The sequence below is a fragment of the Onychomys torridus genome, chromosome 8 (genome assembly GCF_903995425.1).
Source record: "Onychomys torridus chromosome 8, mOncTor1.1, whole genome shotgun sequence".
Taxonomy (NCBI): Eukaryota; Metazoa; Chordata; class Mammalia; order Rodentia; family Cricetidae; genus Onychomys; species Onychomys torridus.
In genome coordinates this window covers 62678650-62702536 of record NC_050450.1, presented here as the reverse complement: position 1 = coordinate 62702536, position 23887 = coordinate 62678650, and the positions used below count along the sequence as shown (strand labels likewise).

The window sequence follows — 23887 nt, the reverse complement described above, 5'->3', positions numbered from 1 at the left end:
AATTTACTCAATTATAATTCTTTTAGTAGTTTTCCCCTTAAAAGCTTGCACCTACTAGATACTCTACATATTTTTTTCCAGCAAGGGATGTTATTTCTAGAAACTTACGTCCTTGAATTGATGGTTGCTTTTCAATAATAAAACCTCCCAAGAAAGGAGATAAATTCTCAGAGCTCTTGCTCCAAAAAAGGTGTTTTAGAACATTGTTATTCTACTCCCATATTTGGTTGATAGTTAGCCTGGGTATAAAATTTTATATTCAAGTCATTTTGAAAAGTTTTATATCCTTACATTCTAAAGTTGTCATTGCACAGTTAGATGACATATATTCATATTCTTCTGCATAGATATTTTCTCCCTGGAGCCATTGGATTTTTATTTATTTATGTGTCCTGAGTCTTTGGGTAGATCTTGTGTCATTCATTGTCTTGGGCACTTGGACTGAGAGACTCAGGACCCTCAGCCCTGGGAGGTGTTCTTGCTTTGTGTCTCTGATAATTTTCTCCTGTTATGGAAGAATAATCATTTTACTGTGCTTATTTTCTGTGGTCTGGGGATTCCGCTAGGGCACATTGAAGATGCATGCTGGTGCCAGTCTCTGCTTTCTTTTCTTTTTTAATTTTCTCATTTTTGTTTTTTGAGACAGGGTTTCTCTGTGTAGCCCTGGCTGTCCTGGAACTCACTCTGTAGACCAGGCTGGCCTTGAACTCAGAGATCCACCTGCCTCTGCTTCCCAAGTGCTGGGATTAAAGGCGTGTACAACCACTACCCAGCTGCCAGTCTACTTTCACTGTATCTGGGACCTTATCTTTCTGGCTCAGACATTGGAGGTAGCTGGGATGCTCCACTGAGGACATATGTTAGAGGTTTTGGCTCTGACTCAGTTCCCAGGTTCTCATCCTTGTGGCATCTGCTGGGCCTAAGATGTCCAAGATAGTTTCTTCCTGTGCCAGGGACTAGGGTGTTTGGAACATCTGGGAATTGACCGTGTGTGTCTCTGTATACAACCTCTCTGTGGAGTGGCTCAGTAGGGCAGTCTCACCCGTCAGCCCTCACCTGCTGCCTAGTTTTTCCTAGAGTAAATGTTCCTAGAGATCAAGGTGGAAGCTTCCAGAAGTCCTGTGACTCAGCCATGGAAGTTAAGCAATGGTATTTCAGTTCCATTGTCTTGGTCAAAATTTAAACAAAGGGCATCCAAGGGCGTCATTATCAAGAGATGTGCCTCACCAGGAGATCAATTCTGGCTACTGTTCCCAGGCCTTTTTTTATTATTATTATTATTATCTCTTTCTCTGGAACTCATTAGTCAAATATTAGATCCTCTGGTATTTTCGATTTCCCTTCCTTATTCTCTCCACTCCCCTCCTCCCCATATGCTAGGGCTAGGCAAATGCTCAACGACTAAACTACAACCTCTGGTCCCCCATTCTTTTACTGCTCCCCATGATCCCTTTTCTTGTGCTCTGACCATTCTGTTTCTATAACATTTTCTCCATGTGTCACAGATACAAAAATCTTGTCTTACCTCTCTGCGGATATTAATTCCTGGTGTTTTGTTTTTGTTTTTGTTTTTGTTTTTGTTTTTCTAGACAGGGTTTCTCTGTGTAGCTTTGCGCCATTCCTGGAAGTCGCTCTGTAGCCCAGGCTGGCCTCAAACTCACAGCGATCCACCTGCCTCTGCCTCCCAAGTGCTGGGATTACAGGTATGCACCACCACCGCCCGGCTATCCTGGTGGTTTTTGAAGGTCCCCCTTGCTTCCGCCCATTGTTTGTTTTCTTAAGGTTCCTCTTGTTTATTTTGGCACCATGTTAGAGATTTCCTCAGGTCCTCCTTGCCTTTCTCTCCATGTCCAAGAATGAGATGTTGGGAAGCAAAGCTTCTTGGGGACGTTGGCTCGTGGCCTCTGGGCTTCCTGCACAGTAATGGGGTGATAGTGGTTGTTTGCAAGCTCATCTACCCATCAGAGAAACCTACCTTTTCTCAATGATAGTTCACTTTCCCACAGTGGCAGGGATGGGGGGGCATCGTCGGGCTAGTGGGGAAGTGACTGGGGGAGGGCTCCAACAGACTCAGCCTTTCTAGTATCTATGGTCTCTCTCCATCTTTTGCTTCTACATCCTAGGTGCAGGGCCTAGTACCTTCCTGGGTTTCTTTGGGGTGAGGCATCCTCTCTTTTCATTTACATCTTTCTTAACATGGCCAGTTCCCATCTTGCACCCATTGCCCATCTTCTGAGCACCCTTTCTTTCCTAGGGCAGATCTCCCTCTTCTGTTACATTTATTTTAGCCATTCAGACCTTTTTCTCACTGTTTTCCGGGGGTTTGGAAGATGTGAGATAAATGCATGTGGTCAGTCTGACATGTGCATTACAGAAGTCTGAGCGGAAGATATCTCTGTCTCTATTTCCTAACAGAAGTGAAGGAACATACTTATCACTATTTACAAGTGATACTTCATTGTGATAAATGTCATACACTCAGACTGAGTGAATCATAAAATGAACACTCCCACCCTTGCATCCAGGCATCCAGGTTAAGAAATGCTTGCCAGCTGTGGAAAAGGCTGATATCCTGTTCCTTTGTGATTTTGTGCTTTTGTGCTCGAGTCTGAAGCTGTCTGTGACCTTGTGAGCTGGCTGCCTTTGCTTAGACCATGACGCAGTTCTCAGCCGAGGCCAGGTAGTGGCAAATAGAGGCGCTAACCACGTGAGGAAAGCTGCTCCGTTGGCACTTTGCAAACAATGTGGCGAGGGCTGCAGGGCACAGGTGCAGCTGGGTAGGGATGTCCTCAGTGCTGGGGAAATGGAGCTCTGGTCTAGCAGGTGACTTGCCTGCTGTGCCCTCCTTGGTACTTGGCCTCCTCACTGTTCCCTTTGTTTTTATAGACCTACTGTACCTCCTGGGGCCCCCTCTCCTCTCATGGTCCCCTCCTCTACCTCTGTGCTTCTGGACTCTGCTTCTGGCGAGGGTCCGGTGCTTTCTTCATCCCACCATGTCTGAAGCAATTGCCTTATCATCTGCCTTTTGCAAACTGTTCTTCCTTGCCCGTGCATCATGGTCAGAGCAGCCATTATGCATATTTCTGAGAACTGGCTCTTTTGCTGTTTAACTGTCTTCTCCCCTACCTGCAGCCGCCCAGCCCTCTTAGCTTTGCCCTGTAATGTCTTAGGAGTCAGATGCTTTAGTTCCCTTGGCCATGAGCACAGTCTGCTCCTCCCATTTCCTTCCTCTCTGCCTCCAGCCTTCTTCTCGGCTGCCCCGAAATTCACTCCTTGGAGACAGGCAGAACACCCAGACCCTGCTTTGGAGACCAGCCAGGTAGAGCTAAGATTGCGCAGCGCCTGTGTTCCCCTACTCTGCTGTCCTTAGCGCACCCCCCCCCCCCCCCCCGCCCCAGCTCCTGTCACATTCTTCAAAGTTCTCCTTTAACTGGCTCTGTTTTGCTTTAATGGACCCGCTCTTGAAGGCAACTTTGAGCCATTACCATAAAAGGACAACCAGCATGGCCTGCTCTGAGTAGGTTCCTGAAAAAGCCGGGAGTGTTGCAATGCAGACTGTCCCACACTATCTCTGGAGCCAGCAGGGTTGCATGCACCCCATGCAGGGAAGCAGTGCGACATGGAAGTCCCCCTTTTGCTGGTGGTGGTCAGGGTCATGGACTCTGGAGCCAGACTACCCTAGTTCAAGGCTTGCTCTGCTACTTTCCAGTAACATGACATGGGCAAGTTACTTAACCTCTCTGAGCCTCAGTTTCTCCATCAGCACAATGGAGCCAATAATATTTCCTCCAAAGGACGTTGGTGAGTAGTTAATGGGAAGCCCTGGTGGACTGCTGGTGTCAGCCTGTGGAAGACAGCTGTCGCTTCCTCTCTGATACCTTAGCTTATCTCCTAGTAGGCTGTCTCCTCCCTGGACCTCGTGGAACTTCGTTACGTATCTCTGTTTCCTTTATGTGGGTGTAGAGTGTCACTAGGATGGTTTATGTTTTTCACGTCTGCCTGGATCATCTTGGATACTTGGAAATAACCCAGACGTCCTGACTATGCAGAGGCAGCCTGCCTTGATTGCCAAAACTCAAGCTTTGAGGGCTGGAGAGGGCACAAGCTGCTGTTCCCCCACACCTGCAGTGGCACACAGGCCCAGCTGAGATGCATTTCTCATGGTGAACAAAAAGAACAGTGCAAGTGGTGTCAGAGAACTGGGGTGCAGAGCCCACCCCTCTCATTTCCGTGCTGTGACGTGAGGTCCTCACTGGACCCCTGGAGCCCCCGTCTGCTCATATGTGAGCGGTAATGCCTTGGTCAGCCCTAAGAACTGCTTCTTCAGCAAAGGCTCACCTTTGCAGGGAGTGATAATTTGCCTATGTGGGTACCCCATGGGTGGTGATGGGGGGCTCACAGCTGGCTCTCATTGGTGCCATTGTGTCTTGTGTCTTCTGGCTGCTTCTTTTCTTACCCTTGTCCCAGTTTAGGGCTTCAAGGTTCTTCAGGAAAGGAAGGGCAGAGCCATCTGTAACCCACACATCCGAAGAGATGCTGGAGCCGCCTGACCTTGGGCATGCTTTCCCAGGTTCCCAGATGCTGATGTTTCTTCTTGCTTGAGTGTGGCCTTTAGTTGAGTCTATGTCTAGCATACCTAACTATCTCCTGTGCAACCCTGGGCCTCTTTCTCCCCAGCCTGGGCCTTTGCTGTTTGTCCACACCTTATGGGAATCTGTGAACTCCATTTCTTCTTCTTCTTCTCTTCCTTTACATAGGGCCCTGCTATTCAGTCGGTGCTTTGTAAATGCCTGTCAATAAATGTGTAGTGCTTCCTGACATATTTTCTGGGATTGTGGCTGCCCATTTCTGGCATGCTCAGCCTGAGCTGACTTCTCATAGAAGAAGATGAGGGAGGCATCTCCGTTATTCTTGGACTATATAATTAAGCTATCAGGTGACATCTCCTTGGTTTCTCCCCAGTGCTGCTGGTCTCTGTATCCATGAACCGTGGAATTGAATTGGGCTGGGGTTTGCTGTTGGGGAGAGATTCAAGTCACCAAAGGTCCATCATTGTGCTTTGGATATCTGTGGTAACCTTAGACTATACATGAGGATGAGATGGGACACCTAGGTCAACTCTGCTGGGTGCCAGTATGTGAGCAATACCTGTTCCATCCTGGGTTCATCAAGAGGGCTTCCTCCGCACACCCCCTCATTCCCAGATCTCCTGCCATTGCCTTCTCCACACTGTTAGTTCTCCGGGGCTCCTGCCCTTCTTCCACATTGGCCCCAGCAGAGCAGGGTGGATGTAAATGCCTGGCCGCTGTGCACACCCAAGGTATCTGTGCCTCTCTCTGTCTTCTACCAGGGTAGGAGTGGGGCTCTCACATCCAGCCTTCTAGACTCAGGAGCACCCGCATCCAAGTTACCCAGATTTTATATTTGTTCTTGTCTCCGTCCACCTCTGCTCTCTGACTGGCTTTCTGCTCCTTCTCAATCAGACTTACTGCTTCCGGTTCGGGCAACAGCGTCATCTATTGTGTTTCTGCTGCACACACCAGGCACTGTGTTGAGGGCTTTCCAAGCCTCTTTGAAAATGTCAGGGGCAGGAGACTAGCACCACTTCAGATGAGGAAGCTGAGAAGCAGAGAGGGGAAATAAACTGACCATACAGCTAGTCAGGGCTGATGCTGGGAGTCAAGTCCAGGCCTGTCAGACTCTCACGCTAGTGCTCTTGAACTTCCTGTCTCCCTCCCTCAGGGCTGGAGACTGACTCTCCACTTGGAGTTAGCGTGGTCTTTCAAAGACTTCGCTTCCCACCCATGATGATATCCCAGCATGTCTGGATGCTGGAAAGAGGGCTATGTGAGCATGCTGCTGAGTCCTGGGTCTCTGCACGTGGCCTGGCACGTAGCTGCTGCTGCTGCTGCTTCTTCTCCTCTTCCTCCTTCTACTCCCTCCCTTCTTCTTTTTGAGACAGGGCTTCTCTGTGTCACCCTGACTGTCCTGGAACTTGGCCTCAAACTCACAGAGATCCTCCTGCCTCTGCCTCTTGAGTGCTGGGATTAAAGTCGTGCGCCACCACGCCTGACTTCTGGTAGACTTCTTTGAGCATGAACCCTCAGCCTCCACTACTGAGTCCCTGCTGTGCTCTGTCCAGCCTGCTCAGTGACCACATGATTCTCTGCTCCCACAAAGTCTATTCCTATAGAGGGAACAGGAGTCAAGAGTCAGTTTACCCATTCTACCTGCTCTGCAGAGGAGTGAGCAAAGACACCAAGAGCTGGAGGGAGCTGTTCACTGGGACCAGAGCTCAGCTTGACTTCTAAGCCACCTCTCCCTCCCCTGTCCGTTTCTCAGGCTGAGTTCTCTTGGAGCATTTGAGTTTTGTTCTGTTTTTAGGCCGTCGTTTCTGGTCTAGTTGGCTCTGTAGGGTGGGACATGTGACAAGATGTAGCTCGAACATCTCTCCGGATGCATGACTGAGCTGCAGGTGCTTGAGAGTGCCGGCTGTGGGAAGGAAGGGTCCTGTACCACGTGTGTTCACCACCTCTGCCGCAAAGCAAGGACACACTCGTCACTTGGGGCCCAGGGGACCCAAAGGTAGCTGGAGAGGAAAGCAAGTAGCACGAATCCCCGACTCCCTTTTGCTTGTTCCTTTTTCACAAAGTGAGATGTAACTCATACACCCTGAAATTCACCCTTGGAAAGTATGTGGAGTTCTCTAGGCTTCACTACACTCGCAGGGTTGTGCAATCATGACGGCAGTCTAGTTCTAGAACATTTTAACCACTCATTAGCTGTGCTCCCTTTGCCCTCCTCCTCCAATGTCTTGGCAACTACCGATCTGCATTCTGGCTTTGGTTTGCCAGTGCTGGGACCTCTCATGGAAAGGGAGTCATCTAATGCTGCAGCCCTTTAATACAGTTCCTCATGTTGTGGTGACCCCAACCGTAAAATGATTTTTATTGCTACTTTATAATTGTTACCATTATCAATCATAATGTAAATATCTGTGTTTTCTGATGTTTTTAGGGACCCTGGCTGTTTAACCCCAAAGGGGTCACGTCCTGTAGGCTGAGAACCACTGATCTAGCGTGTTCCTCTTTGACTGGCTGTTTTCACTCAGCATTATGCTTTCAGGGTTCATCTGTATCACAGTGTATATCCACGCCTCCTTCCTGTTTATGGCAGAATAATATTCCATTTTATAGACCGCTTGCATTTGGCCTGTCACTCATGGGCTGGGCACTTGGGTCATTTCTGCCTTTGCTCCTGTGACTTGCGTTTTATATTCCTTTTTGTTTTGTTTACTTGAGAAGCTAGCGAAAGCATACAGCTGTCTGGATTCCTCTAGTTTGGCTAATTTGGAAAGCGGTGCCTGTGGGGTGGCTGGGGCGCTGGGGTGGTGGGAGATGAAGGCTTGTGAGAATTCTGCCGGGGGAGGCCTTGCCCCTGGCCCCAGGGCCATGTGTTACTAGGTGGGTATTTTATTGCTGTTGATTATTAACCAGTGGGTGTTTATGATCCTGAGAGCAAATCTCCAGGGGCCAGAACTGTTGCTTTATTTGAGACGATAGAAATGTTTTTCAAGACATTTAAACAGCCTGGCTCCTTGCTTCTCTTTCTCCACTTGGAGGCTAGATCACCACATTGTTTGATTGGTTGATTTATATCTTATCTTAGGTTTTTTTTTTTTTTTTTGAGACAGGATTTCTCTGTGTAGCTTTGGAGCCTGTCCTGTCCTCGAATTCACGGAGATCCACCTGGCTCTGCCTCCTGAGTGCTGGGATTAAAGGTGTGCACCACCACTGCCTGGCAGGGTTGTTTTTTTTTCTTTTTTTGTTAAGTGCGTTCCAGTGCACGCACCTCTTTGTGTGCGCATGTGCATTGGTGTGCCCACATGCCACAGTGTGCAGGTGGAAGTCAGAGGACAACTTGTAGGAGTCAGTTCTTTGCTTCTACCATGTGGGGGCTTGGAGGTTGAAGCCAGGTCATCTGGCTTCTGTGGCTTTGCCCATTGAGCCATCTTGCTGGTCCCAGATCACCATTTTATTTATTTATTTATTTATTTGTTTGTTTGTTTGTTTGTTTTTCGAGACAGGGTTTCTCTGTGTAGTTTTGCGCCTTTCCTGGAACTCACTTGGTAGCCCAGGCTGGCCTCGAACTCACAGAGATCCGCCTGCCTCTACCTCCCGAGTGCTGGGATTAAAGGCGTGCTCCACCACCGCCCGGCTCAGATCACCATTTTATGAATCATATTGTTACTACCCTCGTCTAAATTTGTACAGAACTTCATTTTTTTATTCCACAGCATTGCTTTTAATTCCTCAGAACATCACTACTCCTGTGTTTGCAGTTGAAGGCACCGAGGCAGAGAGGTGAGGTCCTGTGGCAGAGTAGGAGGAAGGACCAAACTTGAACCCAGGACTCCCTTGAGTCTAACTGTAGGACACTGCATAGCGATGTGCACAAGGCCGAGTGCTGTTGCAAGAGGCCCAGGTCACAGCCTTTTGAGGGTAGAGACATGGACCCTGGATGCGGAGGTGCCATTGTAGGGACCTCCCAAGGGCTCTGCCCAGCTTTACCTAGGTGCATCCACTTCTGTTCTAGGAGGACGCTCTTGTTCTAATCTGCCTAGACTGCATTTTGTTAAAGCCAGGTGGGGCCTCTTCTGGTCACCCTCCCCTCTGCCCTGGGATCCCCTATGCTTCTAGGTGCCAATCTCAGAGTGGAGAGCTTTAGCCCATTTGGCTCTGCAGCAGCAGAGATGCTGAGGGGGCAGTGACTCCGGAACCCCTGGGTGACCTGCTGCCCATTCAGTGCCTGCATGCCTCTCTATTTCAGCTGAGAGTAGAATCTTCTTCCTCACCCCCCTGCCTTCTCTCCAGCTTCCTTTTTCCTTCTCCTCCCCACCACCTGTCCCTGTCACAAGCACCTTCCCTTGTGTGTTTCCTGGGTAAATATGGGGCCCTGTGTCCTTACAGTATGTTCGCGTTTGTCTGGGTCAGTGGGAGGGGCAATTTCCCCTCTCAGAATCACGACACTGTGGATCACAAGAGACTTGTTACTTCTGCTAATGATTTACCTTCTGCTTATATCAAATGAGAGTGGTCAAGGTTATCCCTGGATAGAATCACACCAGTTTCACCTCCTCATGTGTGATGTGTTTGCTGAGGGAAAGAGAAAGAGCAGGAACTGTACAGCACGTGAAGCCCTCACCTTATCTTATCTTTGTGCCAGCTGGTGGCTAGGTCTGGCCTCGGGTGGCAATAGCACGCATGTAAATGTCATTGTCATGAGGGCTGGGGCAGGACAAGGTCGGGCTCAGCCGATCAGAGTAGGGGGTGGGGTCGTGGTGGAAGCTGGGAGTTCACCTTCTTCTTTCTGATCTTTCCATCACAAGGGCAAGGGTGGAGGTGAGAGCCTGGGCTGTGTTATTACTTTCCCAGGGCTGCTGGTACCAAGTGCTAGATCTGGCTAGAGGCAACAGACATTTCTTTTCTCAGTTCTGGAAGTTGGGACTCCAGCAAAATGTCTGTGGAAACACTCACTTGGTGACCGTGGAGAAGAGTCCTCCCTGACTCTTCCAGTTCCTGGCGGTTGGTGCACTCCTCAGTACCCCCCCCCCCCCCCCACACACACACACACACATCATCTTACCGTCTAAGTCCATCATGCCCTGGCGGAGACATGGGTCTGTAACTTTACAGTTGCCTTCTCTTCTTACATGGCCACTGGGGGGCGTGTTAAAGGCCCATCTCTATCACATCTGCAGAGACTCTGTTTTCAAATAAGGCCCCACTCATAGGTGTTGCAGATTGAGATGTCAACATACCCTTTTTTTGAGGGGACACAGTTTTTAAAAAAATTTTTTTTTTTAAAGATTTATTTATCGTGTATACAATGCTCTGTCTGTATGTATGCCTGCAGGCCAGAAGAGAGCACCAGATCTCATCACAGATGGTTGTGAGCCACCATGTGGTTGCTGGGAATTGAACTCAGGACCTCTGAAAGAGCACTCCGTGCTCTTAACCTCTGAGCCATCTCTCCAGCCCGAGAGGGCACAGTTTAACCAACAGTAGACATTTAGCTCTTAAATTGGAGGAAGGGATGGAGCCAAGAATGTGCCAAGAGGGATGGCAAGTGTGCCTCTATTATGAGTGTACTTAAAGTCATCTCTCTACCAAGGCATGGCTGGAAGTTCTCAGTTGAGCCCAGAGCACCCTGTGTTCTCTCATGGGGGATTTGCCTCTTCTCCATTCCCTGCCAGCCTCCCAGCTCCCAAGGGAGTTGCCCTTATCTTTATCTTGGGGTACCCGAGTGTGGTATTTTCCACCCTAGACCCACCTTCCTTCTTCCCCTTTTTGGCTCTCAGGGGACAGGCCCATGAGAGGAGCAGTGGCTGCTTGGAAGAAGGATGAGTGGCAGAGGGAGAGGCGCAGGGCAGAGGCTGTGCTGGGCCAGCTTCATCAGGAAGCAGGTGAGGGCAGGGCCGAGTTACATATGGAAAATGAGGCTGGTAGCTTGTGTTGAGAGGCAGACAAAATTCCTGCTTTCATATGGTGTGTGTGTGGGGTCCACACATTGCTGAATATTGTCCTTTCTGGTTTTTGGGCCAATAACAGTCTGGACTAGGAGGGAGGAGACTGCTTCCACTTAAGTCCTCTTACAGAGGTGCAGGAAGAAGTAAGGTCACAGGCAGATGGAGGGGAGAAAGGGAGCTGGCCAGGCTTGAGGTTAGTGGAGTCATGTGGATCCTGAGCCAAGCCAGATGTTCACCAGCCTCCCTGTCTGGCTGCTTAGAGGACAGAGCGGGTGGCTGGCTGCAAACAAAGCAAAGGTCTCTGTGATAGACAGCATGGCTCTGTCCCTAGCCAGGTTTCTCAGGAAGTGTTATTAGACTGTCTTGGCCTCTGATCTTGGGGAGCCGGCGTGAGACTGTATTTGGGCTCAAGGGCTGGGATTTCTGTCTGGAAAGTTGGGGAGTATGGCTCTAGGGGATGTGGGTTTCTTTCATGAAGCAATCTGAATTGGGGCTGTCCCTACTACTGGCAGGCCATAAGCTGGGAAGAGGCACAGAGTGTTTTCTCCAGCGGGGAATAGTGGGTCTTGGTCATTTAACATAGATGTGGGCAATGGGCTGCCTGTTCGGTGCTTCAGGGTGGGGCTCCTGTGAAGCTAGGAGCTTTAACAGCTCCGTTTGGATCTATGTAGGCTCTTAGGATTATTGTCTTGACTTTCCATTCTTCCCCTCCAGGGCATATCAGAGTCCCTGGCCCACTGGGGGAACCCCCCTCATCTCTGCCCAGATGGCCCCGTTGCATAACTCTCTGTGGAGATTTCTCCCAACCTAAGCAGTCTGCCTGGTGATGGGATAGCAAACAAGCTCTCCCTGGTCACCAGCAAGGGCCAGATGGGAAGTGGGGAGTATGTGAGAGGAGCGTTTCCATGGTGACACAACTCGGTTTAGCTGCCTCAAACCTGGTCCTACCCCACATGGACTAAAATAAGTTTTACCTGCAGCTTCCATAGTAGGCAACCCTGTCCTCCCAAGGTTGGGCCTGTGGCCAGGGTGTGTATGTATGTGAGTGCACGTGTGCATGTGTGCAGGCATGTGTGTGTGTGTGTCCGTCCGAATGGACAGAAGTGCCCATGGGAAAGTGAATTCCACATGATGACCCCTTTCCCCATCTCCCTCTGAGCCTAGTCCTGAGTCTTTTAGAACTGGTAGTTCTGAGACTTTGGGTACATCTGATCCATGTGAGAAGCTAGGTAAAGTAGACTCTTGGGGTCCATCCTTGGAGATCCTGGCAGGCCCCTGAGGACTCACGTGTCCTGATGAACCAGGGCCTGCCCTTGCCACAGTCCTGCTTTGGATGTTAGTACATTCCAGTGAAGAAATGCAGTAAACTTCAGTTTTCTGCATCATCTGCTACGTCTTCAAGCTCAGCTACTCCTAGATCACAGAGGGAAGGTTCAAGGCAGCCCTTGTTCACAGCTTCTGTGTCCTTTGGTCTCTTTGCAGGAAGCAGGAGCTGGCCAACAGCTCGGATGTGACCCTCCCAGACCGGCCCCTGTCCCCTCCTCTCACTGCACCCCCAACCATGAAGGTAAGAGGCTCAAAGTCAGGAAGTGGGAGGGAGGGCGTGCCTGGGAGCATCATGTGGTCTTGCGGTGGTTTTAGCTTTATGTCCAGCTGCTTCTGTCCCAGTGCGGCCACAGAGGGCCCAATGCTTTGGACGACAGTGTCTTGTTAAGTCAGGTGGAGGGGGAGAACAGTGTGGCTGATGTCAAGGGGCAGTGAAGAAACAAACTGGGGCCCACAGTGGGCTTGGCAGGATGCTGGAGTGAGAAGCTGTGCAGAATGGTGGGATTGAGAACAGGGAGTCCACATGGGGCAGAAGGTGGCTGAGTATTAAAGACGCTGCCATCCCAGATAGGTGGGGGCTAGGAGGGCCCTCTAGGACTTGGAGAGCATTTGAATGCTGGTCTGCCTGCTTTTGATAGGCCCCTCTAAGATGGCTTTGTTACCCCAGTCTCTGTGGGAAAGTTGCCTGTTTTGGAGAGAACTCTTTCTTTGGTTCCAAGCCTAGGACCCCCCCTTCCCAGAAAGGGGACTTTGCCCCCCTTCCATGCCCTTCTGCTTTCGGTCTCCACCTCCAGCTTCCATTGGGTGACAGCCTCATGTTGGCTCAGTTACACCTCACCCCAACTCCCACCTTCACACTTTGTTGGGTAAAGACTAGGTCTGAGGAAGTCTCCACTTCCCGTGTCATCTGAAGGGCCCTCAAGGCCTGTTGGTATGTTGGCCCTGTGGCTCTGCTCTGACATGAGTCACAAGAAGTAATTGGCACCTCTTCCCTGCTGCTCTGGGTGGCTCCCCCTTTCTCTGACACCCCAAAGACAGCAGATAAACTCCATCTACCTCACACTGAGCAGCATAGCATTTGTGAGAATATTGACAATGGCAGCAGAGCCCTAGTTGGGGCAGGCATTCAGAGGCAGGTGGGATGTGGGACAGGGCACAAGATGGATGGTACAACTCTTTTCTTGGTGGGAATGCCTGGGCATCCAAAGCTAGTCCACCTTTGTCAGCCTGGTCGGGGATAGTATGTGACCCAACTGCTGGGGTTGGTTGGCTGGCACAGAGGAGGATGTGGCCAATCTGAGTTTCATCCCTCGGTCTGCACAGTTGGCCATGGGAAGATTGTCTCTGCTCATGGACAGCAAGAGTTTATAGGGATATGAGGAAGCTTAGGAGTCAGAGAGTTCTCTTGGCACACTCCACTTGCATGACTGTTTAATTCATTCAACACCCAGTGTTTATTTGAGTATTGCATTAGTCAGGACTCTTGGTTGCAAGTGACAGAAACACTATTCACTTATGCTTAGGAACTTTCCCAGGCATGGCCTCATCTAGGGGAGCCTGCCTCTTCCCCTCTCTCTTCTGTGCTGTGTTTCATTCCTCGTTAAGCTCTGCTTCAGTGATGGCAGGATCGTGACGGCATCTCCAATGAGATATGTAGCTCTCACGGAAAAAGAATAGCTTTTGCCGGTCATTCTGACAGAGCTCCAGGGAGGAAGACCACTGGCTAGACAAATGGAATACTGTGATTGGACAGGCTTGAGTCTCATGACATACACAGGGAAACTGAGAGAAGGACTGGGGTGGCTCCTGGAAGGAAAACTGAAGCACCTCTCTAAGAGGGGAAATGGACACAGAGTGGGCAGGGCCCCTTGCAGGGGCTGCTGAGCCCATAGGCCCAGTGCTGGGTGGTGCTTAGTGACCCAGGGATGAAAAAGATACTGAGCTCTTTTTTTTCTTGGAGTTCATAGTCCACACAGGGAGCCAGAAGGTGAGAAGGGAAAGGCAAGAAAGAGGATTGGACATTAGGGGAGGTGAATGTTCTCAGGGGAAGCCCCATGTCCCTCAGGGAGGATAAAGGGGCAGGCCTTGAGATTTTGGGGAGCAACAGACAGGGCTTCTTGGGGGACATGCTATTTCAGCTGGCCCTGAGCGTTGAGGGAGACTTACCCCAAGGAAGAGTCATAGTGGCTTTCCAGCTACTCTTGCTACTCAAAGGGTGAGGAAAAGGGACCAGTCACACTGGCACTATCAGTGAGCCTCTCGGGAATGCTGAGTCCCAGGCCATGCTTCAGATTGCCCAATGGCACCTGCACCTGACCAGAGGCACAGAGCAGAGAGGAGGTGGAAGAAGAGAGAGGAACCGGGAAAGACTGTAAGTGCTGGAATATCCTGAGTTAGGAGTGAAGAGTCCAGACCTGAAGGCAGACTCTAGGTCAAGCAGAAGTTTTGCTAAAGATTTGAGATTTTTTTTCCTAATTAAGGGCACTGGAAGGTGCTATTTTATTTTTGTTTTCTTTTAGACAAGGTCTTGCTGTGTAACTCAGACTTTTGACCCTTCTGGCTTTGGCCTCCCGAGTGCAGAGATCATAGGTGTCCACCATCCCTGGCTGTGATGGGGCCTGCAAGCATTCACCCTGACTGCTGAGAGCACCAGAACAGTGTGAACCAGCAGATGTACTGGAGGCTGCTGTTGGAGGACAGGGGAGGAGGGTGGGATTTTGCCCAGGGTACCAGCAGGGTTATTTGGAAGCAGTTAGAGCTCAGAGTTCTCAGGTGACTGGTTGATGAGACAAGGCGATTCAAAGAGAGGAGGCAAGAATGGTCCCGAGGTCTGGATCTATGGAACTTGGTGCAAGCATTTTTTTTTTTTTTGGTCTGAGGTGGGATAGTTTAGCTGGGAGGAAAAGGGTCAGGTTGTTCATGCTGTGTTCACAGGCTGGGCAGCTGTCTAAGGAGGGTGTGGAGTGGGAAGAGGAGATGTTCTTAGGATGGTATGGTGGAAGAAACTGCCCATAGACACAGAGGAAAGAACACTCCGCAGTGAGGGATGGACAGTGGGGCAGTTGCTGGGGTGAGGCCAAGTGTGATGTGGACTGCACGGAGGAACATTGTACAGAGTGGCCTGGTGTTTGCTGGGCTCTGACTAAGGCCAGTTCTGGAGAGGTGGGGTGACAGCAGATGGCAGTGCTGAGGAGTGAGTGGAGACGCCAAGCATCAGAGAGTGGAGACGGACCGGACCATGAGATGGGGAGACTCTAGTGTGTGGACCTACTGAAAGCAGAGAGCCAAATGGTAGAAGGAGGCTGAGGTGGGGGAGGGAGGAGAAGAGGGAGAGAGAGAGATGAGAGATGAGAGGCAGAGCTAGAGATGAGAGAGAGGCAGAGAGAGACATCAAGGAGTCTGTTGTGATTTGGCTATTGGAGTTGTGAGTTGTCAGGGAGAGAGCCTCAGGCAGGCCTAGAGTAGACCCTCAACCATCCTTGGTGAACGCTGTGACTCACAATTAGAAGGCACCCCCTGCTTCAGACACCATCTTTGGAAAAACTCTTTGAATTCAGCTCAGGAAGTTCCTAGCCTGTGACTTTTGTGTCCAGACTCCAAAGGCAGGATCAGCTAGGAAAGGAGGGAGCTGGGTTTGCCCTAAAGATTCTGGGTGGGGATCTTGTATGTAGCTCGTCTTGGGATCTGTTGTCTCTGGTCTCTTTGTGTCTGTCATGGTTTATTCTGTGGCTGTGGTTTGACTCTTTGGCTAGGAAATTTCCCCATTGTATGAAGTTAACTGCTTTCTAGGGATTTAAAACCACAGTGCTCACAGCACACTGATTTGTTCGGCACAGATGGAGAGGTCCAAGGCTGTTCTCATCCATGACTGCTGCTGCTCTTTGCTGGTTTCTCCATCCTGCCGGGGACTGGGCTCTTGGATGACCCTTTCTTGGTCTCTGGGGCCCTTGGCTCCTGACTTAGGGTTATTGAGTTGTTGTGGACAGCCTGAGACCTCCAGGTTGAAGGAGCTGCTTTGGGCCTTGGTATGAATCTTTACCTTTAAAAAAAAATTATTTACTTTTATTAAACATGTGTAGGTGTTTTGCCTTCATGTATATCTCTCAGCTATGTGTATACAATTCCTGTGGAGAGCAGAAGAGGGTGTCTGATCTCCTTGGAACTGGAGTTACAGATGGTTGTGAGCGGCCATGTGGGTGCTGGGGGTTGAACCCGGGTCCCCTGGAAGAGCAGCCTTAACCACTGAACCATCTCTCCAGTCTCTTGTCTTGTATCTGGAGATCTTTCCTTGCCTCCCTGTTTTGTTTCTGTTTCCAGGGTGGCATGAGACAGTCACAGTTTTATTTTGAACTTATTATTCTTTGACAATTCCACATGCACACGCACACTCCTCATTACCTTCTCTTATCCTCACCCCTGCATGCCGGCCGCTTGAGCCTTTTGTCTTTACAGCAAGTCCTTTCTTTCATTTTTTTTGAGACAAGGTCTCTCACTGGCTGAGAGCTTGCCAAGTAAGCCAGGTCGGCTGGCCATCCAGCTCCAGGATATTTTATCTATTCAGTAGCCCAGTGGCTGGTCTCTGGCTCTCCAGAGTTAAGGTTAAAAGTGCTCCCTGCCACACCTGGCTTTAACTTTGTTTATTTAGTTAGTGTGTGTGTGTGTGTGTGTGTGTGTGTGTGTGTGTGTGTGTGTGTGTATACATGTGCCACATCTCAAGTATGGGGGTCAGAGAACAACTTGTAGGAGTTCCTGGGTCCCAGGAATTGAATTCAGGTCGTTAGGTTTGGCAGCAAGCGCCTTTTCCTGCTGAGCCATAGCTGTTGGCCCTGTGCCTGGCTTTTTAAATGGGTTCTGGGGATTGAACTGAAGTCCTGATGCTACATGGCAGGCAACTCCTTTACTGACTGAACCATCTCCCCAGCCCCTTGAATCAGTCTTCTGCCTCCCAAGCAGGTGCCTGGAAAGAGAAGCACTCACCTGGTTCCCTTGGTCATGTGACTCAGATGCAGAATACTCCTTTGGTTGATGAGCTTGGGTCAGGGTTTGGTGATCCATTTCCTTTATAGATAGGTGGAGTTCCAGACTGGTCCCCATCTCCCACTGTGCAGCTTGTGTTCCTAGGGGATTTCCTACCCCCAATATGAAGCTGAGGAAAAGCTGAGCAGATGGGTTGAAACAGGAGCCCAGTTCCCAGCCAGAGCTCAAGCCGAGGATGGGCAGAGTAGGCTAGGAGTGGGGCTGGGGGCTGGCTGCCTGGCTGTGCAGTGGATTGCTGCCAGGGCTTTATTCTTCCAGATTGATTTTCACATCCACAAGGACCAGGAGGCATTTAGCAGACCCCACAGTGTGCCTGGCTTTGTACAGGTCCCCCTGGACCACCCAGAAGCATTGGTCCTTGACCCTCAAAGAGCCTCCACCCAGGACCTTAACTTAGGAGAGGAAGCCATATGGCTCAGCATGCGACAAGCTCAGAGATTAAAAGTGACTTCTCACTGGGAGAGGAGAGGAGGAGCTGGAGATGAAGTAGATGAAGGCCCTGGGAAGCACGGTTGGGCTTCCTCCTGGGGCTGTAGACCAGAACTTCCTGAGCCGAGTAGGGGAAGGAATTAGGGCTGACCATCATGTTCTCTTGAAGAATGTCCTAGAAGCATCTCCTAGACATTGATTTCTCCAGGGCTTGAGCTGACTATGAACTGAACTGCCAGAGTTGTTTTTGGAGTCCCAAATAGGTTGGTCAGGTCACCGGTGACCCTTCTTTAGCTTTCCAAGTCCTCATGCAAGTGTGAGGCATTCCAGGTCAGATGTCTCCTTTGTAGAAGGTGGAGGCTGGGCTTCCTTGAGAGAGATGCAGTTTGTTCCTATGTTGTTCCTTCAGGGTCTTATCCCCAAGGCCACTGATCCCTTTTCCCACTCTCCCTCAGTGGTAGGGGAGGCAGCTGTACAAGCTTTGTAGGTGTGAAGAAAGTGGACATCGGAGGACCGTCTCGGCATCCTTTGGGCTGAAGCTCCAGCTCACCTTTTTTCTGTGCTCACTCTCTCCCTCCTCAACTTGTCACACTGACCCATGACCAGTCCATCTCTCTTCTTTGTCCCTGGTGCCAGCCTCCAGTCCTTATTATTATTATTGTTGTTGTTGTTGTTGTTATTATTATTACTACTGAGCAATCCTCTGTCATATGAGGATATCACAATTAGTTTGCTTGTGTTCCAATTGAGGGACAATTGAATTGTTTTGGTTTAGGCTATACTAACAGCCAAAAACTCTGACCGCTGTAGTATAATTTTGTTTGGACTTGTATTTTCTTTCCTCTTAGATTATTCAGGGAATAGAATCACTAAATCAAAGAGCCAGTGAACATTTTGTTGTTTCTCTTTGAGTCCTGAGTCTCATTCTGTAGGCTAGTCTGGCCTTAAACTCACAACTGTCTGCCTCCCTTAGTCTCCTGAGTGCTGAGGTTACAGGCATGTGCCACCATACATGGCCTGACTCTTTACCTGTGTTTTATTATTCTTTCTTTATTTCTTTCTGTGCTTGTGCATGCTAGGTAAGTGCTCTACCTCTGAGCTACATCCTGAATCTTTAACGTCATACAAAACTGACAGACTGCCAGTGGTTGCACCATTGTGCATGTTGCCAGCAGTGCCATTAGGTCCTGGCTGCTCTATATTTTTGCCAATATTGACCACTGTCAATCTTTAGTGTTTTAGCCACCTCAGTGGGTGTGTATTGACAGCTCACTGTGGTTTAATTTGTATATTTTTCTAATGAGTGATGATGTTGAGTCCAATGGAGATCCACGTTTTCTTACTTTGTATGTGGTTTGATGTCAGGGCTCAGTTCACTGATCCTCATCAGGTATCCTAGTGCTCCAGCATCATCTGTCAAGAAGACTTCTTTCCTCCAGTGAATTGCTTGGATGTCTTGGTCAAAACATCTGTTGGCCATAGATGTGCACCCATGTATCGTGGAGTGTCTCTGCCGGCCATGGCACTTCTTTATCCGAGGACTTGAAAGCACATGACGCCACCTTCTTCCCTGTGTATATAGCAGTCATTGATTGTGTTGATTGTGGGGCTCTTTCCACGTGGCTTCAGAATCCTGTCCAGCCAAGCTCTGTGGAAAGCCCCCATAATCATTTGGAGCTGTCATTTGAGAGGAATCTGCCAGAAATAGTCACAGGAGGTTGTGCTGTTTGGTGAAGGTCCTGAAGCTGCTTAGTAGCAAGCCTGTGGTGTGCTCCAGAGCCTGCGTCCTAACCACTACTCCACACTACCGTAACGGTTAGCCACACTATCGCTGCTAGGGAGTCTTTTGAGCAAGCGCATAGGCTCCCCGACTCCGTCTCTTTCCCTCCATCATGGGCAGCAGACACCTGCAGGAACTGTGGGTGTGTATTGGCAGCTCATTGAGTAGCAATGATGTAATCCATGACACAGCAGGTGCTGTGATGTTGGTGATTGATGACAGTGACAGCTTGTGTGATGTTCTTATCTCTGAGAAACAGACCATCACTGCTTTTCTTTATGGAACCCAGAGCCACTAGCTTGTGGGAGCTTTGCCTATTTCCATTATCTTTGGACCCTTTTCTGATGGGTGGCCCTAGAGAGGAGCCTTGCTTTGTAGAAGTCATTAATGGAGACCGTCTTGGGGTTTCTATAGCTGTGATAAAACAGCATGACCAAAAGCAGTTTGGGGATGGAAGGATTTACTTCAGCTTACAGGTCCACACCACAGTCTACCGCCAAGGTAAAACAAATAGGACAGGAACCTGGAGGCAGGAGCTGATGCAGAGACCATGGTGGGGTGCTGCTTATCAGCTTGCTCCTTATGGCTTGTTCAGCCTGCTTTCTTATAGCACTGTGGACCAGCAGCCCAGGGGTGGTGCCACCCACAATGGGCTGGGCCCTTCCACATCAATTATCAACAAGTGATTTGGTGGGAGCATTTTTGCAATTGAGGTTCTCTTTCAGAATGACCGCAGGGTCAAGGTGACATAAAAACTAGCCAGTACAGAGACTGTGTTACAGGCCTTGGCCAAGATCTCCAGGCCTCCAGGTCTCTCTACCCTCTCTGAGTGGGTGGGTCAAGACAGCAGGGCTCCCTGAATTGTCTCTCTGGGGACCTCTTTTCCCTCTCCTTTGATTCTGCAGCCCAGCCCCCTTCCCACACCTTCACAATGGTCCCATGATCCCCCAGTGGTGTGGATGCCAAGCCAGTCCATGTGACCTGGTCCCCAAGGGGCTTCTTCAAAGTGGTCAGACCCATAAAGTGGTAAACTTCACAGTTTCTGGAGTCAGTCTGCCTGAGGTGAAGGGGCTTTGAGCTGGGTGAGTGTGCTGAGCCACACCTTCCATATTTGTGGAGTAGGGACGGGAAGAGTTCCCATGTGGGCGGGTCTCTGGAGCTTGTCATTGGTTGAAATCCTGTGCATTTATCATTCAGAACACACGTTGTGTGTGTGTGTGTATGTGTGTGTGTGTGTGTGTGTGTGTGTGGCTTGTGCTTCTTCAATGTCATTATTGTTCCTGCAAAACAATTCTGAAGGGTGACACTTTCTTTCTAAGATAGCAGTGCTTTGGGCTAGGGCTAGGGTTAAGTTAGGGTTAAGGTTAGGGTTAGGGCTAAGGTTAGGGTTAGAGCTAGTGCTAGGGTTAAGTTTAGGACTATTGTTAGGGCTGGGGTTAGGAAAGGATACACACCTCATTTCTTCTGTTGCTTCAACTTTCTTTTTTTTTTTCCTGAGGCCTTCTGGTCCTCTGCCCTGGTGGCCATCCACAGTACAGGGGCCTGATTCTATGGGTGTCTCTGTCTCAGACATAAATTGTTACCTGTTAAGTGCAGATATCCATGGGATGCCTGGAAGAGGATTAAAATAAGGAACCAACTTAGCCTTCCCGGCAGGCCTGGGGAGTGGTGTTTGGGAAACTTCTAACTGGACTCTGAATTCTTGTGAAACTACTGTGCCTTAAGCAAGATTTTTAGTCCAGGTGGTTCCTATGGGCACAAGAAGGGCCTTCAAGGCCATCCTCCTCTTGGAAGCTTTTGAAATGGGAGTGTGTAGCTTGTGAAATGGGACTGTGTAGAGACTTGGATCACTCAGGACTATGGGGCATTCTGAGGTTGGCCTTGGTACATGCTTTCTGACCTGTCAGTGCCTACCTAGAATTGTTTCCCCTTGTTCCCTTTGAAGTGAGCCTGCCTTTCTGGGCAAATGCTGATGTTGTGTGGAATGTTGGAAGGCTGATGGCAGAGCATCAAGGGTCTGGGAGGCTGTGTGGGGTGCATCCTGGGGAGCAGAACTCTGCATGAGCTATCCGTTGTCTGGGTGTTGTGTGCCTGGAGAAGGTGGATCAAGGCTCAGTTGCTGGCCTGCCTTCCTCATATTTTGAGACTTTGATGGTGCACTTGACATTCAGGTGTCTTGTGGTGATGTTTCCTGGGATGTTTGGTTCATTGACTGTGACAAGAACTGCCAGTCTCTACAGAGACTGAAATATACTGCCTGTATGGTGTCCAGACCTTTACAAAGCCCTTGCCAGCCCATGTCCTCCTTAAGCCTTACAGTGACCCAAAGGGCCTGTGTCAGAGCTGAGGTTCTCAGAACACTGTGGATCTGCATGTTATGCCTAGTTATCCTAGTTAATGCCTAGTTACCCTAGTTATGCCATGTCTGACCACTCATTCTGCCTCAGAACTGGTCCTCTGATCTTCCTGTAGATAGTGCGTGGTCTCATACAGAGTCTTGGTCCTGAACCTGGACTTTGGTTTTCAAAATTACTTTATTTGCTTGTTTGCTTGTGTGTGTGTGTGTGGGGGGGATTGGACAACAACCTGTGGGGGTTGGTTTGCTCCCACCATCTTATGGCTTTCAGGAATACAACTCAGGTTGCCAGGCTTGGTAGCAAGCACCTTTGTCTACTGAGTCATCTCATTTCCCTGTGATCTGGAGCTTAATAACTAATATGGTGCCACTCTGTGCAGATCAACAATGTTCTGAGAACCTCAGCTCTGACAGAGGCCCTTTGGGTCACTGTGAGGCTTAAGGAGGACGTGGGTTGGCAAGGCCTTTGTAAAGGTCTGGACACCATACAGGCAGTATATTTCAGTCTCTGTAGAGACTAGCAGTTCTTGTCACAGTCAATGAACCAAACATCTGTAGGGTGGCTCTAATGACAAACCCATGCTTCTCCTTTAACTGCCATCTGTGCTACCCTGAGACCACTTGGCAGTGGGTACTTCCATATTCTGTCCCTAGCCTACCCCTACCAGTTGCACAAGTGTTACTACTGGTTCCTCAAGCCTAGTATCTGGGGCCTTGGGGAGCAGTGGGTGGTGGCTTCTTTTCTTCTCGAAGCATTGCCACTGGTGCGGTTCTGAGCACCAGTAGCTAGATCCTGTGTGTCCCCTTCCTGCTGTCTCCCCCTACTCTGGCCCTGACCTCCTGCAGACTCTGCTCCTGGCTGAGTGTTGAAATGGAGTTTTGGGTGTTGGGGTGTCTATTTGTTTCTAGAGTCTGTAACAATTACCACAAACTTGGTGGGTGGCTTAAAATAACAGCAACATATTCTCCCACGGTTCTTGGGGCCAGAAGTCTGAAATCAGGGTGTCAGCAGAGCCTTGCTCCCACCAAAGTCTGTGGGAGAAACCTTGCTTATTCTTCAGGCTTTGTGGTAGTGCTGACGTTACTGCTCGCCTCCCTCTGTCTTTGTGGTCCTGTGGCCTCTTGTCTCCTTGGGTGTCTCTGCTTTGTATGTCTGGACACTTGTCATTTGATGTAAAGCCCTCTGGGGAGTTAGTCCAGGATGGTGATTGCATCTTGAGAGCTGTTTCAGCTCCATTGTGCTTCTTTGCCTTAGACTGTGTGATTGATAAACACCAGACATTTGTTTCCCACTGTGCTGGAGGATGGGAAATCCAAAATCAAGGTGCTGGTGAATGTGGCATCTGGTTAAAGCTTGCTTTCTGCTCCCAGGATGGCACCTTGTTGTTGTGTACCAAATGTGGCCCTTTTGTGTGTGACCATACTTGTCTGCATAGTTCCCTCCAGCCCTCTTATGAGACACTGATTCAGTTTGTGGGTTCAAGACCCTCAAGAGCTAGTTAATCGTCTCCTAAAGGCCGCACCTTCTACTGCCATTCCCTTGGGCCTTAAATATTAACATATGAATTTGGAGGGTTGCATATTCACATCATGGCATATGCCATTCCCTAAGGTCCCATTCACAGACTTTGGACATGCACATGTCTTTTTTAGGGGGTGGGTAGGTAGCATTTAACCCCTCACAGGGTCTGGGCTGCTCTACCTAGAGAGCTCCTGGTGGGAACATGATAAGGTCGAAAGCCTGGTCCACACTTGTTCCACTTGTGTAGATGAATATCAGGAGTGACTTTTATTTGCCTGCATAGGAGCAGAGTGTGGCAGGGTTGGGGGACCTGGCCCTATAGCTCCTCTGGGCAGGGGTGGGTCTGTATGCCTCTACCAGTTGCCATAGAACCCAGTATGCAGGGAGCCTGCAGTAGATGCTTGATAAATACTTGTCTATAAATGATGGATGAAGCCTCCTGATTGATCCATATTAGAATGTGGCTGTGCCCCCAAACCCACTATTTTTCAAGAGAATTTCCACTATGACTCATCTCTCTTGCAAGTAAACAGCAACAACAAAACCCAGCTTTGTAAACCACTTTTAACGAATATGCACTTATTGGGAAACATTTAAGTAATGCTCAAGTACAAAGAGGTACGTTGTTAAGATATTAATACTGCCTTAATGATCTTGCTATCCAGAAATATCCAGTATTACCACTTGCTAAGCATCCAGCTAGCTTGGCATCGCACACACAGATAGAGCCATGCATAAATGAGATCACCCTGTTTATGCTCCTTTGTAATAAAAAGAGTTCAATTTGATTTTCCTTGCAAAACCCAAGTGGCTCAGAAGGAATTGCTGGAGTGTAAAGAGAGATTTCCTCTCTAGAAGAGTTAGTATTTTTCATGAATTCTCTAAATATTTTGAGAAAGTTTATAATAA

The 23887-nt window shown here is 49.3% G+C and overlaps 1 protein-coding gene across 10 annotated transcripts in view; it reads left to right on the top strand.

Annotated features, from left to right (window-relative positions):
- Window positions 1-23887, top strand: part of Rap1gap2 (RAP1 GTPase activating protein 2) — a 217902-nt gene that overhangs the window by 103891 nt on the left and 90124 nt on the right. For all 10 annotated transcript variants that reach the window (XR_004945635.1, XM_036195866.1, XM_036195865.1 and 7 more), the window contains one exon: window positions 12011-12095. Coding sequence is in view for 9 of the 10 variants with exons in the window: in XM_036195866.1 (XP_036051759.1) it covers window positions 12011-12095 (85 nt within the window). In the remaining variant the exon portion in view is untranslated. The remainder of the gene's footprint in view (window positions 1-12010; window positions 12096-23887) is intronic.